The sequence below is a fragment of the Nicotiana sylvestris genome, chromosome 1 (genome assembly GCF_000393655.2).
Source record: "Nicotiana sylvestris chromosome 1, ASM39365v2, whole genome shotgun sequence".
NCBI lineage: Eukaryota > Viridiplantae > Streptophyta > Magnoliopsida > Solanales > Solanaceae > Nicotiana > Nicotiana sylvestris.
Window position 1 is genome coordinate 185753469 of NC_091057.1, and position 19931 is coordinate 185773399.

The window sequence follows — 19931 nt, forward strand, 5'->3', positions numbered from 1 at the left end:
CGAATTCCGAGGTCCCAGGCCCGAGAAATGAATTTTTTCGTGAAATTGTTTTCTGAAAATGTTTAAGGAAAATGAAAATGAAATTTGATCAGAAAGTAATGGTATCGGGCTCGTATTTTGGTTCTGACGCCCGGTACAAGTCATATATGTTGGTTAAGCGCTTTCTGTAAAGTTTGGTTACAAACGAACGTTGTTTGACGGGTTTCGGCCTTAAATTGGAAAATTTGAAAGTTTATGAAATTTGAAAGAATTCTTGGATTTACGGCTCAAATAATTGATTTTGATGTTATTTTGGCGATTTGATCGCTCGAGCAAGTTCGTGTGATGTTTTAGAGTCAGTGTTCATATTTGGTTTGGAGCCCCGAGGTCTCGGGAGTGTTTCGGAGGTGTCTCGGAGTGATTTCGGACTTAGGAAAAATTGCAGAAAATTCTGCTGTGTCCAGAAAATTTTAGGTGCGAGTAGTCCAGTTTGGATGCTCATATCTTGTAATCTATAAGAAATCAGAAAAAGTGCAAAACACGAAAGTTGTAGCCCATACATTCTAGTTTTCGGAAAGTTAAACCATTCGCGATTTGGATATCATCTCAGAAAGTTACGATGGATCGAAAAGGGCTGCTGGAGCAATTTCGGCAGAATTTACGATGCAATTTAGAAGCTCATATCTCGGGATATATAAAGAGTTATATGGTGTACAACCTATCAAATTAAAGATCTTTAAGTCTAGTTTCTAAATCTTCAAACCGTTTGTCATTTGGATTTTTATACAAGACGTTATGGGTGTTTAAACAGAAGGTGTCCGACAAGGAACAATTTTAATAGAATGTACAACTTGTATAGCACAAGTGCAAGGTACAACTCGACGAAGCACAGACATATTCTTTTATACATGGATTTAGCTCACTTTTCTTCATTTCTTCAAAGTATGGACGATTTTTGGGGAGCTTCAAGAGGGGATTTTCATCATCAATGTGAAGGTAAGTTATCCCCACCTATTTTGAGTTAAGTACATCAATTATATATGAATTTGAGCATGAAAATTGTAGAAAAATTGAGGATTTGCATAGGGATTTGAAAATAAGTTTGGTGATTTGAGGGGTCAAATGAACTCCGATTTTGGTAAATTTTATATGTACGGACTCGTGGCGAGACGAGGAATCCAGTGATGTGACTTTCGTAATTTTTCGAGAAGTGGGCCCAGGGCTCGAGTTTTATAAATTTCGTGATTTTCGATATTTTTCGAGTCTTTTCGATTGGGTTATATTCCCTTAGCCTATTGTAATATATTCCTTGTGGTTTTGGCAAGATTCGACGAGCGAGGAGGTCGATTCGAAAGGAAAGGGCATCGCGGAGTAGACTTTTGGCCATCTTGAGGTGAGTAATAGATCTAAATGCTGTTCTGAGGGTTTGAAACCCCGGACTTTCACATCGTAACGCTATATTGAGGCGTGACACGCACTCCATGGCGAGTGCGGGGTCGGATACTATTGGGGATTGTGACTTGGTCCATCCCGTGTGATGTTTATACTATACTGGTGATTGATACACATACTTCATTGATATTACTGGGCTTGATGCCATGTTTGGGGCCTTGTGCCGATTTGTAAAATCCTTCGAGGATTGATATTACTGCTTAGCATGATTTGCATATCATTTAATTTCAGTCCAAGGTTTTAAATGCTGTTTTGCAAACTCAGCCATAATTCTAAGTGTTGAAAACTTAAATGATATTTTTAAATGTATTCCGGGCTGGGAACTTCTGTTTTGTAAATGCCCAAGGGGCTTATTATATTATTTTCTGGACTGATTATAAAGTGACTTGAAACAGTGGTAACAATGACACTGTGTGATATACTTGAAACAGTGGTAACAATGACACTGTGTGATATACTTGAAACAGTGGTAACAATGACACTGTGTGATATACTTGAAATAGTGGTAACAATGACACTGGATGATATACTTGAACAGTGGTAACAATGGCACTGTATGATATAAATTGGTCAGGTAACAATGGCTGACCGGTCAGGTAACAATGACTGACCAAGATATTGCGCTTGGGCTGTAGGAGCCCCTCCGGAGTCTGTACACACCCCCAGTGAGCGCCGTCGACGATAAATAAATATGGATGGCTCGGGCTGCACGCCGCAGTGGGTACTGGAATGTACCATCATATGCATTGCATTGCATTCATGTATTTGTATTTATACTGGTGTTTAGCTGCTCAGTTCCATATGTTGCTGTATATTCGGATTGTAGCTTACTTTGTGTATTTACTGGATTTTCTTATCTTCGGACTGTAGTTACTTTTATTACTCACTGGGTCGGAGTACTCACTTTACTCCCTGCACCTTGTGTGCAGATCCAGGGCAGTCTCAGGCTCAGTAGATCCAGTTGATCAGCAGATCCAGCCTCTGGGAGTATCGAGGTAGCTGCACGGCGTTCGCAGCCATTGATCTTCTCCCTCCTATCCTATCTCTTTATTTCCGCATTATCGGACTTTGGATATACCGTGTATTAGGATGATATTCTGTATTCTAGAGGCTCAGATTCGTGACACCGGGTCCTAGTGAGATTATATTGTGTATTTTGTTAAAATCTTCAGTACTTTAATCTTGCTTAATTGATATTTCTTTCCGCTATTTTTGATAAATTGGGTTAAGTGTTGAATAATGGTCGGGCTTGCCTAGTAGTGTGCTTGGCGCCATCACGACCGGGATTTGGGTCGCGACAAGTTGGTATCAAAGCCTAGGTTACTTGGTCTCGTGAGTCATGAGCCAGTTTAGTAGAGTCTCGCGGATCGGTACGGAGACGTCTGTACTTATCCTCGAGAGGCTGCCGAACCTTTAGGAAAACTTCACATTCTTGAATTCTTATCGTGCGTCCTTGATTCAGCTTGAAAAGAAACTTTTGAAATTCCTTCCGCGTGATCGTATGCACCAACGGGCGCTCAGTATCAGATGTGTCTCGATGGCTTTTGATTCCCCGATCGAGGGGCGAGGTGTAATCTCTGTGAGTTTGAAGTTAGACCAGTCTGGAGGACTTGAGGCCAAATCTTTGCCAATGGCTTGAGCACCGAGGTGCTGATTTTGTGAGCAAGTGTTTTGAACTCATATGTTCATTATTGTCCTTGTTAGCCGGAATGGCGGTTGGATATCCACGTGATGAGTATGTTAGTGTTGCGAGGTGTATTTGTACGACTTGGTAGTGGCGAAGAAGCCTACTGGATAGTAGATGAACTGTTAAGTGATTCGTTTCTTATTGTGATTTGTTGAGTAGCCCGAGTTATGGGCGCGTGAAGAATATTTTTCGTGTCTCCTAGTTAGATAAGTCTGGGAGCTGAGATCGCTTCCGTAAATGTATTATGACGAAATCGTTGAGTCAAGGAGACCACCTTGAAGGTCGAAAATATTAAAGGAAGAATATGTTCCTACTTGGTTGAATAGCCCAATAATGGAGGGTTGAAGGGTATTTTCTATGTGTTATGATTTAAATAGGTGCACCCATGTCCATGTATCAATTTAGATTTATGTAATTGATATGCATTATGATGCTTTGTCAAGTTGTGGATGTGTTAGGATTGTTTTGGTGATTCTCTGGCAGGTGGATAGGACCAATTACAAAGGAGGCTCTGCCGAAATTTTTGAAAAATTTAGGACTTAAAAAAAAAAAATTGGTCGCCTAGAGAGTGGGCTTAACTGTTGTGTGAGTAAATGCAAGAATTGCAGAAGAGTTAAAATTCCAGATGATTCGTGTTTCCACAAGCTTATGATGGAGTGAGTTTAATCTCACCATGATATTACGACAACAATAGAGTATATGTGTTGTGATCTATGGCTTCGAGCCAAGTTGAGGAGCTTGCTGTTGATTAGCTGATTGCACGGTTTATTACCTGCGTGAATTCTGGTTATTGGCGTATTGGTGGGTTATTGTAGCTACGGAAAAGGACCATGAGTGGTAATTTGAGTAAATGAATTGTTGGATGCATGCTATGGTTAGCCTTATTGGCTCATGTTCAGACTTGAGGGAAGATTCATGATTTATGCCTTGTATAGGTGCAGGCTTCGAGGGAAGTGATCCCTCTAGGTGCTTTATCGAGAGGGTATTCATATGTTATAAAATTCAGTAGAGTTGGTTGCATTCGGGGCCAAGTCAGAGCTGGGTGGCTCTCAATAGCGGTCCTAGTTAATTCAAGAGGTAAAGTGTGGTGCCTAATGATTTTGAGTCTATAAGTACGGTTAAGAGTCAAGCTTTTGAAGCAGCTTATGAAGAAAGGCACAGAATGTTCTATGATGTTTTGACTTGCGGTGTAGCATTTGAGAGACATGAAATGGTCATGGTATTTGAGACAGCATGGTCTCGTGATTTAAGGTCACTCGGGGTGAGTTTGGTTGAAATAAGTTAGGTGTTAAAGGGAGATATTATTATTTCTAAGGCAATCAAGGATAAATTGGAAGGAAGTAGATTGATTAGCCATAGTTGAGTTGGTATACTGGTGTCAGTGATCGGTTCGTTCAGCGTGATCGAGTTATGCATGTGAGGCTTGTCGGCCGCAGTGATTGATGTTATTCTGAAGCATTCTTTTGTTAGGGCCTATTATGAGTAGGCGGATCCCAGAAAGTGTTATGGTGGCTTGGACAACTACTTAGAGATTGGCATATTCGACGATTATGAGGATTCGCCTGTATGCTGCTATAGTTCTCCTGAAGTGAGTTAAATGGAAAGTCTTATGTGATGAAGTATTAGCCTATCGGCGGTTCCAGAGTTGTGATGGAAATCGCGTCTATCGTATATTGGCACGTGAGGTGCAGTGAGTGGTATGGAATTTGAAGTAAGGACCAAGGTTGCAGTTTGGTCAATGACTGTGATGTCACGATCTCGGATGAGCAGTATATGAGTTTCAGTGTTTTGAGTAAGATGGGTATTGACGTCAGTATCACCTGAGGTCGGTGTTCTGTGAGAAAGGCTTTGCATCCTGGTTAGGGATTCTTGATCGCTTTTCAGCGTTAGTGCAGCCGGTGGTTTGGATGTGCAGACCCGTTAATTATTTCGGAAGATGGTGGGAGCTTGTCCCACAGGAATATTGTATAAGTGTGACATGTAGTCACTTGATTAATTAGAAATTTAAACCAAGTATGAGGATTTTGGTAATATCATCCATTTGAGAATTTATGCCTGGAGGGCACTCTGTTTATTGGGTTATGGACCTGTGAAAGATTATTGGCCTAGCTTGGCACGATCAGGATCGACTTGAGGTCGGTGGATAGATTTAAATGTGGAAGTGAGCCTTACGTCAGGCCAGTTGTGTTTATTTCAGCAATGCGCTCTTTATGGAAGGATAGTCGCAGTCTTATTTCGTGGTCAGTTAATTCATGTAAAGATATATTGCACCGTATGAGTTGTGAGACGGCTTGGTAAATTCCTTATGTGTTGAGGTTCCGCTCAGCGGTGATGTTATATGAGCAGGATGAGACTTAGATCATGTATCGCACCTCAGTTGTGCTTGAGTTTGTAGCCTATAGCGCTATATGTTTCCTTGGGAATGATATTATGCACCTTAGTGTGTTTATGACCGATATTCGGTATTTTGATGTGATGAGCTATTCAGCTCGACGTCTATCTCCTTATGTGAGTTCTATATGTGGATCGAGTGGCACACCGCCATGGGTATGTTGTTTGGATCGGGTGGCACACCGCCATGGGTATGTTGTTTGGATCGGGTTGCACGCTGCAACAGTGATGTTCAGTTCAGTGCCCATATTTGCTTTTGTGTGTTCTGTTTTCCTATTTTCTGAGGAAGTCTATGTTAGTGTGCGAGTTGAGTAGTTCCTTCTAGAGTTCGCCTTCCTTTTGTATCGCGTTCGAATTGATAACATACTGGCACATGGTGACGTCTTGTGGGATTTTTGATTATGTCTGAGGTGGCTTATTGCCTGAGCAGTTCGTACTGGGTGAGATGAGGTTACTAGATTTGGGGTCAGTGCAAACTGATTATAGGAAGTATATTATAGAGCAAAGATCATTCTTTGGTTTGGGACAAGGTAATGGAACTTGTCAGGAGTGTAGATCCAATGAATTGTTGATTCAACAGTTGGTTGTGAATTTTGGCACATCTCTTCAGTCGTATCGGTGTTGAAAAAAAAAACTAGAGCAAGACCTGTGTAGATCATGAGATGCAATGGGAGCATCAGATTCGTGGAATTTCGACTATTATGTTTAAAGAATGTTATTGTGGTTCTATGAGTAAAGTGATGCAAAGTGTGAATTCAGCAAAGTTATGCAGTCATGTTTGGGTACAACGTGTGGAGATTGATATGGTGGTCGTATGATGGAAACAGGCTTGGCAGGGAAATTCAGGATGTTGGAATTGGGCCTAATGGCTTATTTGCTTGAATAAATAAGTATATCTACAGAATTATCGAGCTAATGTGCTCAACGGAGTAGTGGTAGCATGGGAAGGTGCATGATGTGTTAAACAAGTGATTTCAGACTACTTCAGTGTAGTTCTCAGCACGTTCGAGGACGAACGTATGTTTAAGTGGGGGAGATTGTAACGACCCGACCGGTCGTTTTGAGCTCCGGCACGTCATTCAGCAGTTTGAGGCCATGAGCGACTTCATCTCAGGTATATTGACTTGTGTGTATGGTCAGAATTAAAATTCATGAAGTTTGAAGTCAAATCTAAATGGAAATTCTCATTTTGAAAGCTTAAAATTGAAGAAATGAACTAGGATTGAAATTTTGAGTAAACGACCTCGGAATTGGGATCCGAAGGTTCCAGCAGGTTCGTATGATGATTTCGGACTTGGGCGTATGCCCTGATCGGGTTTTGGATAACCCGGGAGCGTTTTGGCGCCTATTGTGGAAGATAACATTTTAGAAGAAATTATATCAGTTTGGTTTAAAATGCATTTCAGTGTAATTGCTGTCCGTTTGGGATTCCGAGACTGGGAGTAGCTCCGTATGGTGATTCTGGATTTGGGAGCGCGATCGGAAGTGAATTCGGAGGTCCGTAGGTCATTTTTGAGTCGTTCAGCTAAAGATGGAAAATTGAAGGTTTTTGAGAAAATTTGGCCGGAAGTGAAAATTTTGATATCGGATTCGAAATGCGAATTTTATGGTTTGTATAGCTTCGTTAGGTTATTTGGGACTTAGGAGTGTGTCCGGAATATCTTTGTGTTGAAATATATGAATTATGGGAAAAATTTGAATTTTTTTGATATTTAATATTGTTAAAGTTGACTTTGGTCAATATTTTTGGTAAACGGACCCGGACCCGTGATTTTTCGGTCTCGAAAGGTCCATAGAAAAATATGGGAGTTGAACGTGTTTCCGGAATCAAATTCCGAGGTCCCAGGCCCGAGAAATGAATTTTTTCGTGAAATTGTTTTCTTAAAATGTTTAAGGAAAATGAAAATGAAATTTGATCAGAAAGTAATGGTATCGGGATCGTATTTTGGTTCTGACGACCGGTACAGGTCATATATGTTGGTTAAGCGCTTTCTGTAAAGTTTGGTTACAAACGGACGTTGTTTGACGGGTTTCGGCCTTAAATTGGAAAATTTGAAAGTTTATGACATTTGAAAGAATTCTTGGATCTAAGGCTCAAATCATTGATTTTGATGTTATTTTGGCGATTTGATCGTTGGAGCAAGTTCGTGTGATGTTTTAGAGTAAGTGTTCATATTTGGTTTGGAGCCCCGAGGGCTCGGGAGTGTTTCAGAGGTGTCTCAGAGTGATTTCGGACTTAGGAAAAATTGCAGAAAATTCTGCTATGCCCAGAAAATTTTAGGTGCGAGTAGTCCAGTTTGGAAGCTCATATCTTGTAATCTACAAGAAATCAGAAAAAGTGCAAAACACGAAAGTTGTAGCCCATACATTCTAGTTTTCGGAAAGTTAAACCATTCGCGATTTGGATATCATCTCAGAAAGTTCCGATGGATCGAAAAGGGCTGCTGGAGCAATTTCGACAAAATTTACGATGCAATTTAGAAGCTCATATCTCGGGATATATTAAGAGTTATATGGTGTACAACCTATCAAATTAAAGATCTTTGAGTCTAGTTTCTAAATCTTCAAACCGTTTGTCATTTGGATATTTATACAAAACGTTATGGGTGTTTAAATAGAAGGTGTCCGACAAGGAACAATTTTAATAGGATGAACAACTTGTATAGCACAAGTGCAAGGTACAACTCGACGAAGCACAGACAGATTATTTTATACACGGATTTAGCTCACTTTTCTTCATTTCTTCAAAGTATGGACGATTTTTGGGGAGTTTCAAGAGGGGATTTTTTCATCATCAATGTGAAGGTAAGTTATCCCCACCTATTTTGAGTTAAGTTCATCAATTATGTATGAATTTGAGCATGAAAATTGTAGAAAAATTGATGATTTAGGCATAGAGATTTGAAATTAAGATTTGGTCATTTGAGGGGTCAAATGAACTCCAATTTTGGTAAATTTTATATGTACGGACTCGTGGCGAGACGAGGAATCCGGTGATGTAACTTTCATAATTTTTTGAGAAGTGGGCCCGAGGCTCGGGTTTTGCAAATTTCGTGATTTTTGATATTTTTCGAGTCTTTTCGATTAGGTTATATTCCCTTAGCCTATTGTAATATATTCCTTGTGGTTTTGGCAAGATTCGACGAGCGAGGAGGTCGATTCGAAAGGAAAGGGCATCGCGGAGTAGACTTTTGGCCATCTTGAGGTGAGTAATAGATGTAAATGCTGTTATGAGTGTTTGAAACCCCGGACTTTCACATCGTAACGCTATATTGAGGCGTGACACGCACTCCATGGCGAGTGCGGGGTCAGATACTATTGGGGATTGTGACTTGGTCCATCCCGTGTGATGTTTATACTATACTGGTGATTGATACACATACTTCATTGATATTACTGGGCTTGATGCCATGTTTGGGGCCTTGTGCCGATTTGTAAAATCCTTCGAGGATTGATATTACTGCTTAGCATGATTTGCATATCATTTAATTTCAGTCCAAGGTTTTAAATGCTGTTTTGCAAACTCAGCCATAATTCTAAGTGTTGAAAACTTAAATGATATTTTTAAATGTATTCCGGGCTGGGAACTTCTGTTTTGTAAATGCCCAAGGGGCTTATTATATTATTTTCTGGACTGATTATAAAGTGACTTGAAACAGTGGTAACAATGACACTGTGTGATATACTTGAAACAGTGGTAACAATGACACTGTGTGATATACTTGAAATAGTGGTAACAATGACACTGGATGATATACTTGAACAGTGGTAACAATGGCACTGTATGATATAAATTGGTCAGGTAACAATGGCTGACCGGTCAGGTAACAATGACTGACCAAGATATTGCGCTTGGGCTGTAGGAGCCCCTCCGGAGTCTGTACACACCCCCAGTGAGCGCCGTCGACGATAAATAAATATGGATGGCTCGGGCTGCACGCCGCAGTGGGTACTGGAATGTACCATCATATGCATTGCATTGCATTCATGTATTTGTATTTATACTGGTGTTTAGCTGCTCAGTTCCATATGTTGCTGTATATTCGGATTGTAGCTTACTTTGTGTATTTACTGGATTTTCTTATCTTCGGACTGTAGTTACTTTTATTACTCACTGGGTCGGAGTACTCACTTTACTCCCTGCACCTTGTGTGCAGATCCAGGGCAGTCTCAGGCTTAGTAGATCTAGTTGATCAGCAGATCCAGCCTCTGGGAGTATCGAGGTAGCTGCACGACGTTCGCAGCCATTAATCTTCTCCCTCCTATCCTATCTCTTTATTTTCGCATTATCGGACTTTGGATATACCGTGTATTAGGATGATATTCTGTATTCTAGAGGCTCAGATTCGTGACACCGGGTCCTAGTGAGATTATATTGTGTATTTTGTTAAAATCTTCAGTACTTTAATCTTGCTTAATTGATATTTCTTTCCGCTATTTTTGATAAATTGGGTTAAGTGTTGAATAATGGTCGGGCTTGCCTAGTAGTGTGCTGGGCGCCATCACGATCGGGATTTGGGTAGCGACAAATCAGCTAAAGAAATTTTGCAAAAAGATGTTAAAAATCTTATTTCAAAACATATTTTTGCCAGATGACAAGCTTTATTATCCAGCTTCGATTTTGAAATCCAATTTATAAAAGGCGAGCAAAATTCCTTACCTGATTTTCTAACCAGAGAATTCTTACAGGGAAAAAATGAGACCGCAAAAGGGTCCGTTCAGGGCCTCTCCTAAAAAGGAAAATAGGTATTCTACTCTTGCAGAATTCCCACAACTTCCACCAACGAGACCAATGTTACTACCACCGGTGAGACCACCCGTGAGATCACTGCTAGATATAATGGTTACCCCTCCTAGAGTACCCACTACTGATAAAACCTTTGCCATGACAGTTCTACGATCTATCCCACAAAGAACAGGTCCATTTCAACAGCTTCCTCAAAAGCCTCCACCAGTCAGGCGGGAAAAACTCTGACTAGTGCTGATTACGAAATGAAGGTTCCAGAAACCTTGCCCAAGCAGTCAATCCTCACACCCCTTCAAAAGCGGAAGATAAAAGACCTGTTTCCTCAGAAAAGGAAACGTTTGAGTTAATTGCAAAGGAACCAGTTAAAGTCTTAGCCCTAGATAAAGGCTATGAAAACCTTGACCTAGCAGACCTAATTCGTCCCTGTTACACAGACAGAAACTATGTTGATACCTGTGATCCCCTAAAAACAAGAAGATACTACGAATTAATTCTTACAGATACTAAGTCTGTTACTTTTGAACACACTCTCTATGATGAAAGAGATCCTACTAGTATTAGGATTTCAAAAATGACCATCAACAAAATCTTAAGCCCATTTGAATGGAATATGGATCATTTGCATACACCTATAGCTTTATCAGTCCAGTATAGGCCCCAAACCTATAATTTCAGAGATTACGTAGATGCCTGGTTTAACTTTCTCTACTTACGACCAAAGACCCATACCTGGTTCGTTAAATACAGTGAGCAAGCCCAGAAATCTATATTATCCAGGTGGTTCTACGACTGGTGGAAAATCTTTGGAGGAACAGAGCAAACAATGCCCCGTAGCTTCCACAAGTACTATGAGAGATTCCTAATAGAACACGAAATCTCTACCCTTCCTGACCACATAAAACTATGCAAATATTATTTTGCGAAACGAATCTCTTTTATAATTAACTGGTCATTCGAAATAGAACAGATTGACAAAGTCAAATATTTGGTAAAAATACCCAAAATCAAAGGATGGATTCCAGAAGTTAAAGAAACTAAGAAATCCAGACCGGCCCAGACAAACTCAACAACAGAATCGGGTAACTCAAAAAATGAGTTAAAAAAGAAACTACTCAGCATGCTTGCAAACATAGAATCAACGGATCCAACTCAAATACAGGCAATGCTAGATACAATCTCAAGTTCATCTTCTGCAGAAAGCAGACAAAACGGAGACATGGAAGACTTAGACGGGAAGATAGCTCTAGCATATACTCAGTCTAATCACTTAACAGCATCTTGCCCTTTCAGAAAAACAAAGGACGAAGAAAGCGACATCTGCCCTTCAGAAAAAGCAAGGGACAATTGCCTTTTCAAAAAAGCAAAGAACAAGTGACCTTTCAAGACAAAGATCTGACAATCCATTATGGACGATCAAGATCAACTCAGCTATTTCTTAGAAGTCTACATAAAGCCTTCATATGTAATATATAGGGCACACCGAAAATATGAAGGTTTTTGGTGTACCTATGGACGATACACCGCAAAGAACAATCCACTATGGACGATCAAGATCAACTCAGCTATTTCTTAGAAGTCTACATAAAACCTTCATATGTAATATAGAAGGTACACCGAAAATCGCCCTTCTCTTTTCATACATATGGCAAGATGCTGTTAAGTGATTAGATTGAGTATATGCTAGAGCTATCTTCCCGTCTAAGTCTTTGCTGTCTCCGTTTTGTCTGCTTTCTGCAGAGGATGAACTTGAGATTGTATCTAGCATTGCCTGTATTTGAGTTGGATCCGTTGATTCTATGTTTGCAAGCATGCTGAGTAGTTTCTTTTTTAACTCATTTTTTGAGTTACCCGATTCTGTTGTTGAGTTTGTCTGGGCCGGTCTGGATTTCTTAGTTTCTTTAACTTCTGGAATCCATCCTTTGATTTTGGGTATTTTTACCAAATATTTGACTTTGTCAATCTGTTCTATTTCGAATGACCAGTTAATTATAAAAGAGATTCGTTTCGCAAAATAATATTTGCATAGTTTTATGTGGTCAGGAAGGGTAGAGATTTCGTGTTCTATTAGGAATCTCTCATAGTACTTGTGGAAGCTACGAGGCATTGTTTGCTTTGTTCCTCCAAAGATTTTCCACCAGTCGTAGAACCACCTAGGTAATATAGATTTCTGAGCTAGCTCACTGTATTTAACGAACCAGGTATGGGTCTTTGGTCGTAAGTAGAGAAAGTTAAACCAGGCATCTACGTAATCTCTGAAATTATAGGTTTGGGGCCTATACTGGACTGATAAAGCTATAGGTGTGTGCAAATGATCCATATTCCATTCAAATGGGCTTAAGATTTTGTTGATGGTAATTTTTGAAATCCTAATACTAGTAGGATCTCTTTCATCATAGAGAGTGTGTTCAAAAGTAACAGAATTAGTATCTGTAAGAATTAATTCGTAGTATCTCCTTGTTTTTATAGGATCACAGGTATCAACATAGTTTCTGTCTGTGTAACAGGGACGAATTAGGTCTGCTAGGTCAAGGTTTTCATAGCCTTTATCTAAGGCTAAGACTTTAACTGGTTCCTTTGCAATTAACTCAAACGTTTCCTTTTCTGAGGAAACAGGTCTTTTATCTTCCGCTTTTGAAGGGGTGTGAGGATTGACTGCTTAGGTGAAGGTTTCTGGAACCTTCATTTCGTAATCAGCACTAGTCAGAGTTTTTCCCGCCTGACTGGTGGAGGCTTTTGAGGAAGCTGTTGAAATGGACCTGTTCTTTGTGGGATAGATCCTAGAACTCTCATGGCAGAGGTTTTATCAGTAGTGGGTACTCTCGGAGGGGTAACCATTATATCTAGCAGTGATCTCACGGGTGGTCTCACCGGTGGTAGTAACATTGGTCTCGTTGGTGGAAGTTGTGGGAATTCTGCAAGAGCAGAATACCTATTTTCCTTTTTAGGAGAGGCCCTGAACGGACCCTTTTGCGGTCTCATATTTTCCCTGTAAGAATTCTCTGGTTAGAAAATCAGGTAAGGAATTTTGCTCGCCTTTTATAAATTCGATTTCAAAATCGAAGCTGGATAATAAAGCTTGCCATCTGGCAAAAATCTGTTTTGAAATAAGATTTTTAACATCTTTTTGCAAAATTTCTTTAGCTGATTTACAATCAACTCTTAATAAAAATTCTTTATTTATTAGATCATCTTGAAATTTTGTAATACATAGTACTATTGACAAAATCTCTTTTTTGATTGTACTATAATTCTTTTGAGCCGGATTCCAGATACCGGAAGTGAAACAAACTAATTGTTCTGAAGACTCTGAAGAAATTCGTTGTTTAAGACTATATGGTAGGTGGACTATATGCCTTTTTCGTTCCCAAAAGGCTGTAGGTAAATCGGAACAAACTTCTAGTTCGAGTTTTTGCTGAAATAGTTTAATCTTATCTTCTACTTCCGGGGTTTTTAAAGTTTGTTCAATTTTGTGAACTTTTATATCATTTTTAAGTAATTAATCTGTTGAGATAATAAGTTTATTTCAAAAATTGTTTGTGATTTAATGTAATCACTTTCTTCTTTAGAGATTGGATTTAAGTAAGGAAATCGTATTTCTTTTCCAAATTCATTAGTGCAGAGGGCACTTAAGTCGTCGTAATGTGGCTTTATTTGAGTCAGGAAAGGAATTCCCAAAATTATTTCTTCATTTATATCTCTTGTTATCACAAAATCATTAATAAAACATATTCCGTCATTACAAATATGTGCTTTAGATAATTTGTAATTTATCTTTAACAATTCTCCTGTTGCAGAGTATAATTTTTGGGTACTTTTCTCTAAATACTTTAATGGTATTATTCCTTCCATGATGCAGTTTTTATCTGCACCTGAGTCTAATAATGCTAACTTATTAAAGGTCATATCTTGCACCTTTAGAGTTATGGGGAGGTGGTAACTTTTAACCTTTACTTTAGTGAGTTTGACTAAAGCTGCTGAATTGTCTTTTGATTCTTCTACAATTGAATCGTTTAATTTTGAAGTGTTGTCATCTTCTTCTTCGTTGAAGAATTCATGATTAATCGCTTTCCCTTTATTCACTTGGGATAATATTTTATCAGTAATATTTTCCATTTCGATTTTATTAAGTTTAAGCTTAATATCTTTTAATTCTTCTTTTACTGATTTAAGTTCAGTCTGAAGATGTTGGACGGTAGTGGGTTCTTCTGTTTTAACAGAAAATCTATCCATTACCTTTTTCATATCAAAAGGTTCTATTTGTGGTCGATTTCCTTTTTGTTTAACCATAATGTTTTTTAATTCAATTAGATATTTTTTCTTTAAGTCATCGTTATCAATATGTTCGATGATGTCGAATAAGACTTCCTTGGAGTCTTCCGATATTACTCTAAGTGAGTATTGACTACACACGCAAATTGCTCCAGTATAGTTACAACCGTCTTCTTTTGAGCTGTTACTGTCTGAATCATACGTGACATTGATAAGTTCATTGTCACTGTCCGAATAACTATCAGTGGATGAGGAGTGGATGAGGATGATGAAGACGATGAACTGTTATCATTATCTTCTAGAATAGCGTAAAGTTTTTCTTTAGTATTTTCGTCAATTTCTAAAGAATTAACTTTATTCCTTTTCTTTTTCGTGACCTTACAGTCACTGGCTCTATGCCCTGTTTTTCCACATGACCAGCATTTATCACCATAATTTTTCTTTCTTTTAAACCTTTTCTTTTCAAAAGTTTCACCTTCTTTCTTTTCTTTACGCCTATGGCGTCTTCTAGGTTTATCAGAAAATTTATGTTTGTTTTTCTTTGATGCTCTTTTTGAAGGAGCTGCAATTGTTTTATAACCGAAGTCTTGACAGAAACTACCAAGTTCAGCTTTGGATTGTAGCCTGTCTTTTTTAATAAGACTTTTTAGTTTAAGGTCTGTACATAGGTCTAAACCTGTAACATTAATGAAACTTATTAAATCTCCATACATTAGATTATCATATGGAATTGAACCATTAAATCTATCTTTAATTTTATTTCTTAACTTTTCGGCAAATAGCCTGGGTAATCCACTAATGAATCTTTCTTTCCAGAAAGGTCTATTACAGTCTTCTCTAACCATTACTTTTTCTATAAACATATCTTTATACCATCTAAAATCCGTTAATTTTGGGCAGCTAAGATTATTAAGAAGTTCGAGACTTCTATCTTGGATTAGTTTTGGTTCACCAATAAAATGTTTGGCTATGCAGTAGATTAAGTTTGTTGTAGCATCTTCTTTAGCTACTTGTTCGGTTGTCTGAGCATTATTTTCAGTTTTTACTACAGTTGTTATGGTCGTAGCATTAAGAATGTGATTCCTGTCGTCTTCGGAAAGGTAATTATCCCACCAATTTTTTAATGTACCGGTAAATCCTGATTTTACTAAGGTTGCAGCGTGTTTATCTGACGCATTTTTCATTTTGTAGGCTGTTACCGCAATTCCTATTTCGTGGAGTTTTTTGTAGATTTGGCCTTCGGCTAGGCCATCAATATTCCATTCGATAATTCCTGTTCTGTCATGACTGGAGTAAGATAGATAGACGTCTTCCTCAAACTGAACATCTGGGAATGTTGGTCTCCCATAATAATTTTTTTATTTGGATGTCGAGGATTTCCCATTATTCTACTTACTTCAGGAGTATTAACAGAGATAGTTTTTAATGTAACTAGAGGTTTTATTTTATTAATAGAGTCCGAACATTCGTTAGAAGCTTTCTCTATTATTATTAACTTTGCTTCTCTGTCAGGGATGGTTTCATCCTTTAAAATAGTTTCATACGTTTTATTTAATGAAGTTAATTGTTGTTGTAATTTATGTAGCTCTATTGTTGTCTCTGCTACTACTAGCTTGTTCTGTATGGATTTTTGATACACTCAGTTTTGTTTTAAGTTGTTCTTCTATTTTTTCTAGAAGTTCATTTGTAAAATCAAATTTATCTTTTAATTGCGAGAACTTTTCTTTTGAAAATTTAGGAATTCTGATAGTAGGATGTGTTTCTATAGTAGGTGCTACTGTTGATTTTGTTGGGATCCCTATTCTGTTAGTGTCTTTTAATTGATTGGCTACAACATGTAAAAGATTGTTCGTGTAGTTATTTTGAACAATTATTTTGTTCAAATCTTTATTTATTGGTTCTTTATCGAGGTGAATGCTTTCTCTTTAGAAGGGGGAAGCTGTTATGACCTCACTTTGAACTGATATTACTATTTCATCTAAAGGTGGAATATTGGCTTCTATTGTACCTTTATTTTTAGTATACCATTTGTAAAGATTCCTTCTGATTTGGAATCTGCCCAGTTAATTCGAACCATCTAAAGAATTCTATATCACATTTAAGTCTTTTTAGATCTTTAATCCATTTATTTCTGAAAGACTTTCTTTGATCTAAAGAATAGGCATTTACATACCATTTTCTTTTAATGTTGTTATCAGGGTGTTCCCACTGATAATTTAGACTTTTCCAATCTATTTTGAATTTATTTTCTTCTTTAAGAGTTCCAAGTCTATCTATTGTTTCTACGGACGAGCTTTTATGAATAAAAGGGCCTTTTTGATAAATTACTTTAGGAACAGTTTTTTTAAAATCTACTCCTTTTATTTTTCTATCAAGTTCTTCAATTAATTCTTCCTCGCTTTTATCGCTTATGTTGCTTTTATACTTTCCCTCCGGGGGTTTAGAAGAAGAAGGTCCACTGAAGGACATTCTTCTACTGGAAGAAGCTTCGCTTATTGAGTTAGATCTTAAAAATTTTAAGTCTACTGCACCTGTTGGGTGTTGAATTACTTGTTCGGTATGCGAACTTTCTTGTTCATATTTAGGTTGAGTTATGGCTTCAAAGCGCCATTCATCTTTGGATAATATCTTGAGGGTTTGAAACCCCGGATTTGCACATCATAGTGCTGTATTGAGGTGACTTGCACGCCGAATATGAGCGTGGGGTAGAGCACCGTTGGGGATTGTGACTTGGTCCGTCCCGGTTGTTGATTTTACTGCGTATTTGACTGAAATTACTTGTTATCATCATAATTTGGGCTGATTGCCATGTTTGGGGCCTTGTGCCGATTTGTAAAATCCTTCGAGGATTGATATTACCGCTTAGCATGATTTGCATATCATCTAACTTCAGTCCAAGGTTTTAAATGCTATTTTGCAAACCCAGTCGTATTTCTAAGTTTTGAAAACTTAAATGATATTTTAAATGCATTTCGGGTTGGAAACTTCGATTTTGTAAATGCCCAAGGGGCTTATTATATTATTTTCTGGACTGATTATAAAGTGACTTGAAACAGTGGTAACAATGACACTGTGTGATATACTTGAAATAGTGGTAACAATGACACTGTGTGATATACTTGAAACAGTGGTAACAATGACACTGTGTGATATACTTGAACAGTGGTAACAATGACACTGGATGATATACTTGAACAGTGGTAACAATGGCACTGTATGATATAAATTGGTCAGGTAACAATGGCTGACCGGTCAGGTAACAATGACTGACCAAAATATTGCGCTTGGGCTGTAGGAGCCCCTCCGGAGTCTGTACACACCCCCAGTGAGCGCCGTCGACGATAAATAAATAGGGATGGCTCGGGCTGCACGCCGCAGTGGGTACAGGAATGTACCATCATATGCATTGCATTGTATTCATGTATTTGTATCTATACTTTTGTTTAGCTGCTCAGTTCCATATGTTGCTGCATATTTGGATTTTAGCTTACTTTGTGTATTTACTGGGTTTTCTTATCTTCGGACTGTAGTTACTTTTATTACTCACTTGGTCGGAGTACTCATTTTACTCCCTGCACCTTGTGTGCAGATCCAGGGCAGTCTCAGGCACAGTAGATCCAGTTGATCAACGGATCCAGCATTTTGGGGAGTATCAAGGTAGTTGTACGACGTTCGCAGCATTGATTTCTTTCGTCCTATCCTATCCTATCCTATCCTATCTTTTTTTTCTTCCGCATTATCAGACTTTGGATACACTATGTATTAGGATGATATTCTGTACTCTAGAGGCTCAGATTCGTGACACCGGGTCCTAGTGAGATTATGTTGTGTATTTTGTTAAACTCTTCAGTACTTTGATATTGAATTAATTAGTATTTCCATCCGCTATTTTTGATAAATTGGGTTAAGTGTTGAATAATGGTCGGGCTTGCCAAGTAGTGTGTTAGGCGCCATCATGACCGGGATTTGGGTCGTGACAAGTTGGTATGAGAGCCTAGGTTACTTGGTCTCACGAGTCATGAGCTGGTTTAGTAGAGTCTCGCGGATCGGTACTGAGACGTCTGTATTTATCCTCGAGAGGCTGTAGAACCTTTAGGAAAAACTTCATATTCTTGAATTCTTATCGTGCGTCCTTGATTCAGCTTGAAAAAGTAACTTTTACAATTCCTTCCACGTATTCGTATACATGAACGAATGCTCAGTATTAGATGTGCCTTGATGACTTGTAATTCCCCGATCGAAGGGCGAGACGTAGTCGTTTTGAGTTTGATGTTAGGCTAGTCTGGAGGACTTGAGGCCAGATCTTTGCCAATGGCTTTAGCACCGAGGTGCTTATTGTGTGAGCAAGTATTTTGAACTTATATGTTCTGTATTGCCTCTATTAGTGGGAATCATGACTGGATAGCTACGTAAAGAGTATGATAGTACTGCGATATGTATCTATATGACTTGGAAGTGACGAGGAAGGTCTACTGGATGAGAGATGAACTATTGAGTGTATAATTTTCATTGTGATAAGATGTGTAGTCCCAAGTTATGGGTGCGTGAAAGATCTTTTTATGTCTCCTATTTGAAGTGAAGTAAATTTCATGTTACAGTATGAGTTTAGACTCAGGAAGATTAAGTGATGGTGTAATGTGTATGGCAGTGGAAGATATACAAAAATATTAACCAAAGGTAAAGCTAGTAGGTAATTGGCTTATGAGGGGAATCTATTTGTCATACTAGTTTAGATAAGTCTGGGAGCTGAGATCGCTTCTGTAAATGTATTATGACGAAATCATTGAGACAAGGAGACCACCTTGAGGGTCGAAAACATTAAAGAAAGAATATGTTCTTACACGGTTGAAGAGCCCAATAATGGAGGATTGAAAAGTATTTTCTATATGTTATGATTCAAATAGGTGCAACGTATGTCCATTTATCAATTTTGATAATATAATACATGTAATATTGAGATTAATGTTGTTGATATACATTGTGATGCTTTATCTGTGGATGTGTTGTTAGGATGGTTTTGGTGATTCTCTGGCAGGTGGATAGGCCCAATTACAAAGGAGACTCTGCCGAAATTTTTGAAAAATTTGGGACTTAGTAAAAATTTGGTCCCCTAAAGAGTAGGCTTAACTATTAGGTGAGTGAATGCAAGAAAACGCGGAAGAGTTAAAATTTTAGATGAATTGTGTTTCCACAAGATTATGAAGGAGTGAGTTTAATCTCACTATGGTATTATCTCAGTCTGCCACACAGATGCCTCTGTCTTATTTGATCCGGGATCCACCTATTCTTATGTGTCTTCATATTTTGCCCGTCATTTGAGTATGCCCCGGGAGTCTCTTACTTTACCTGTTCATGTGTCTACCCCGGTGGGCGATACTATTGTTGTGGACCGTGTGTATCGGTCAT

The 19931-nt window shown here is 38.4% G+C and overlaps 1 protein-coding gene across 5 annotated transcripts in view; it reads left to right on the plus strand.

Annotated features, from left to right (window-relative positions):
* LOC104234422 (E3 ubiquitin-protein ligase UPL3-like) overlaps window positions 1–18394 on the plus strand; it is a 42256-nt gene extending 23862 nt beyond the window's left edge. The window contains exons 3-5 of one of the 5 annotated variants that reach the window (XM_070172259.1): window positions 1305–1372; window positions 2361–2426; window positions 9667–9936. In XM_070172259.1, coding sequence (XP_070028360.1) covers window positions 1305–1372; window positions 2361–2426; window positions 9667–9736 — 204 coding nt within the window. In that variant the 3' untranslated portion in view covers window positions 9737–9936. Of the gene's footprint in view, window positions 1–1304; window positions 1373–2360; window positions 2623–9666; window positions 9937–15716; window positions 16134–18114 lie in introns of those variants that run through there. The other 4 variants (XR_011406939.1, XR_011406936.1, XR_011406948.1 and 1 more) reach the window with 4 other exon arrangements.
* Window positions 18395–19931: the final 1537 nt, after the last annotated feature.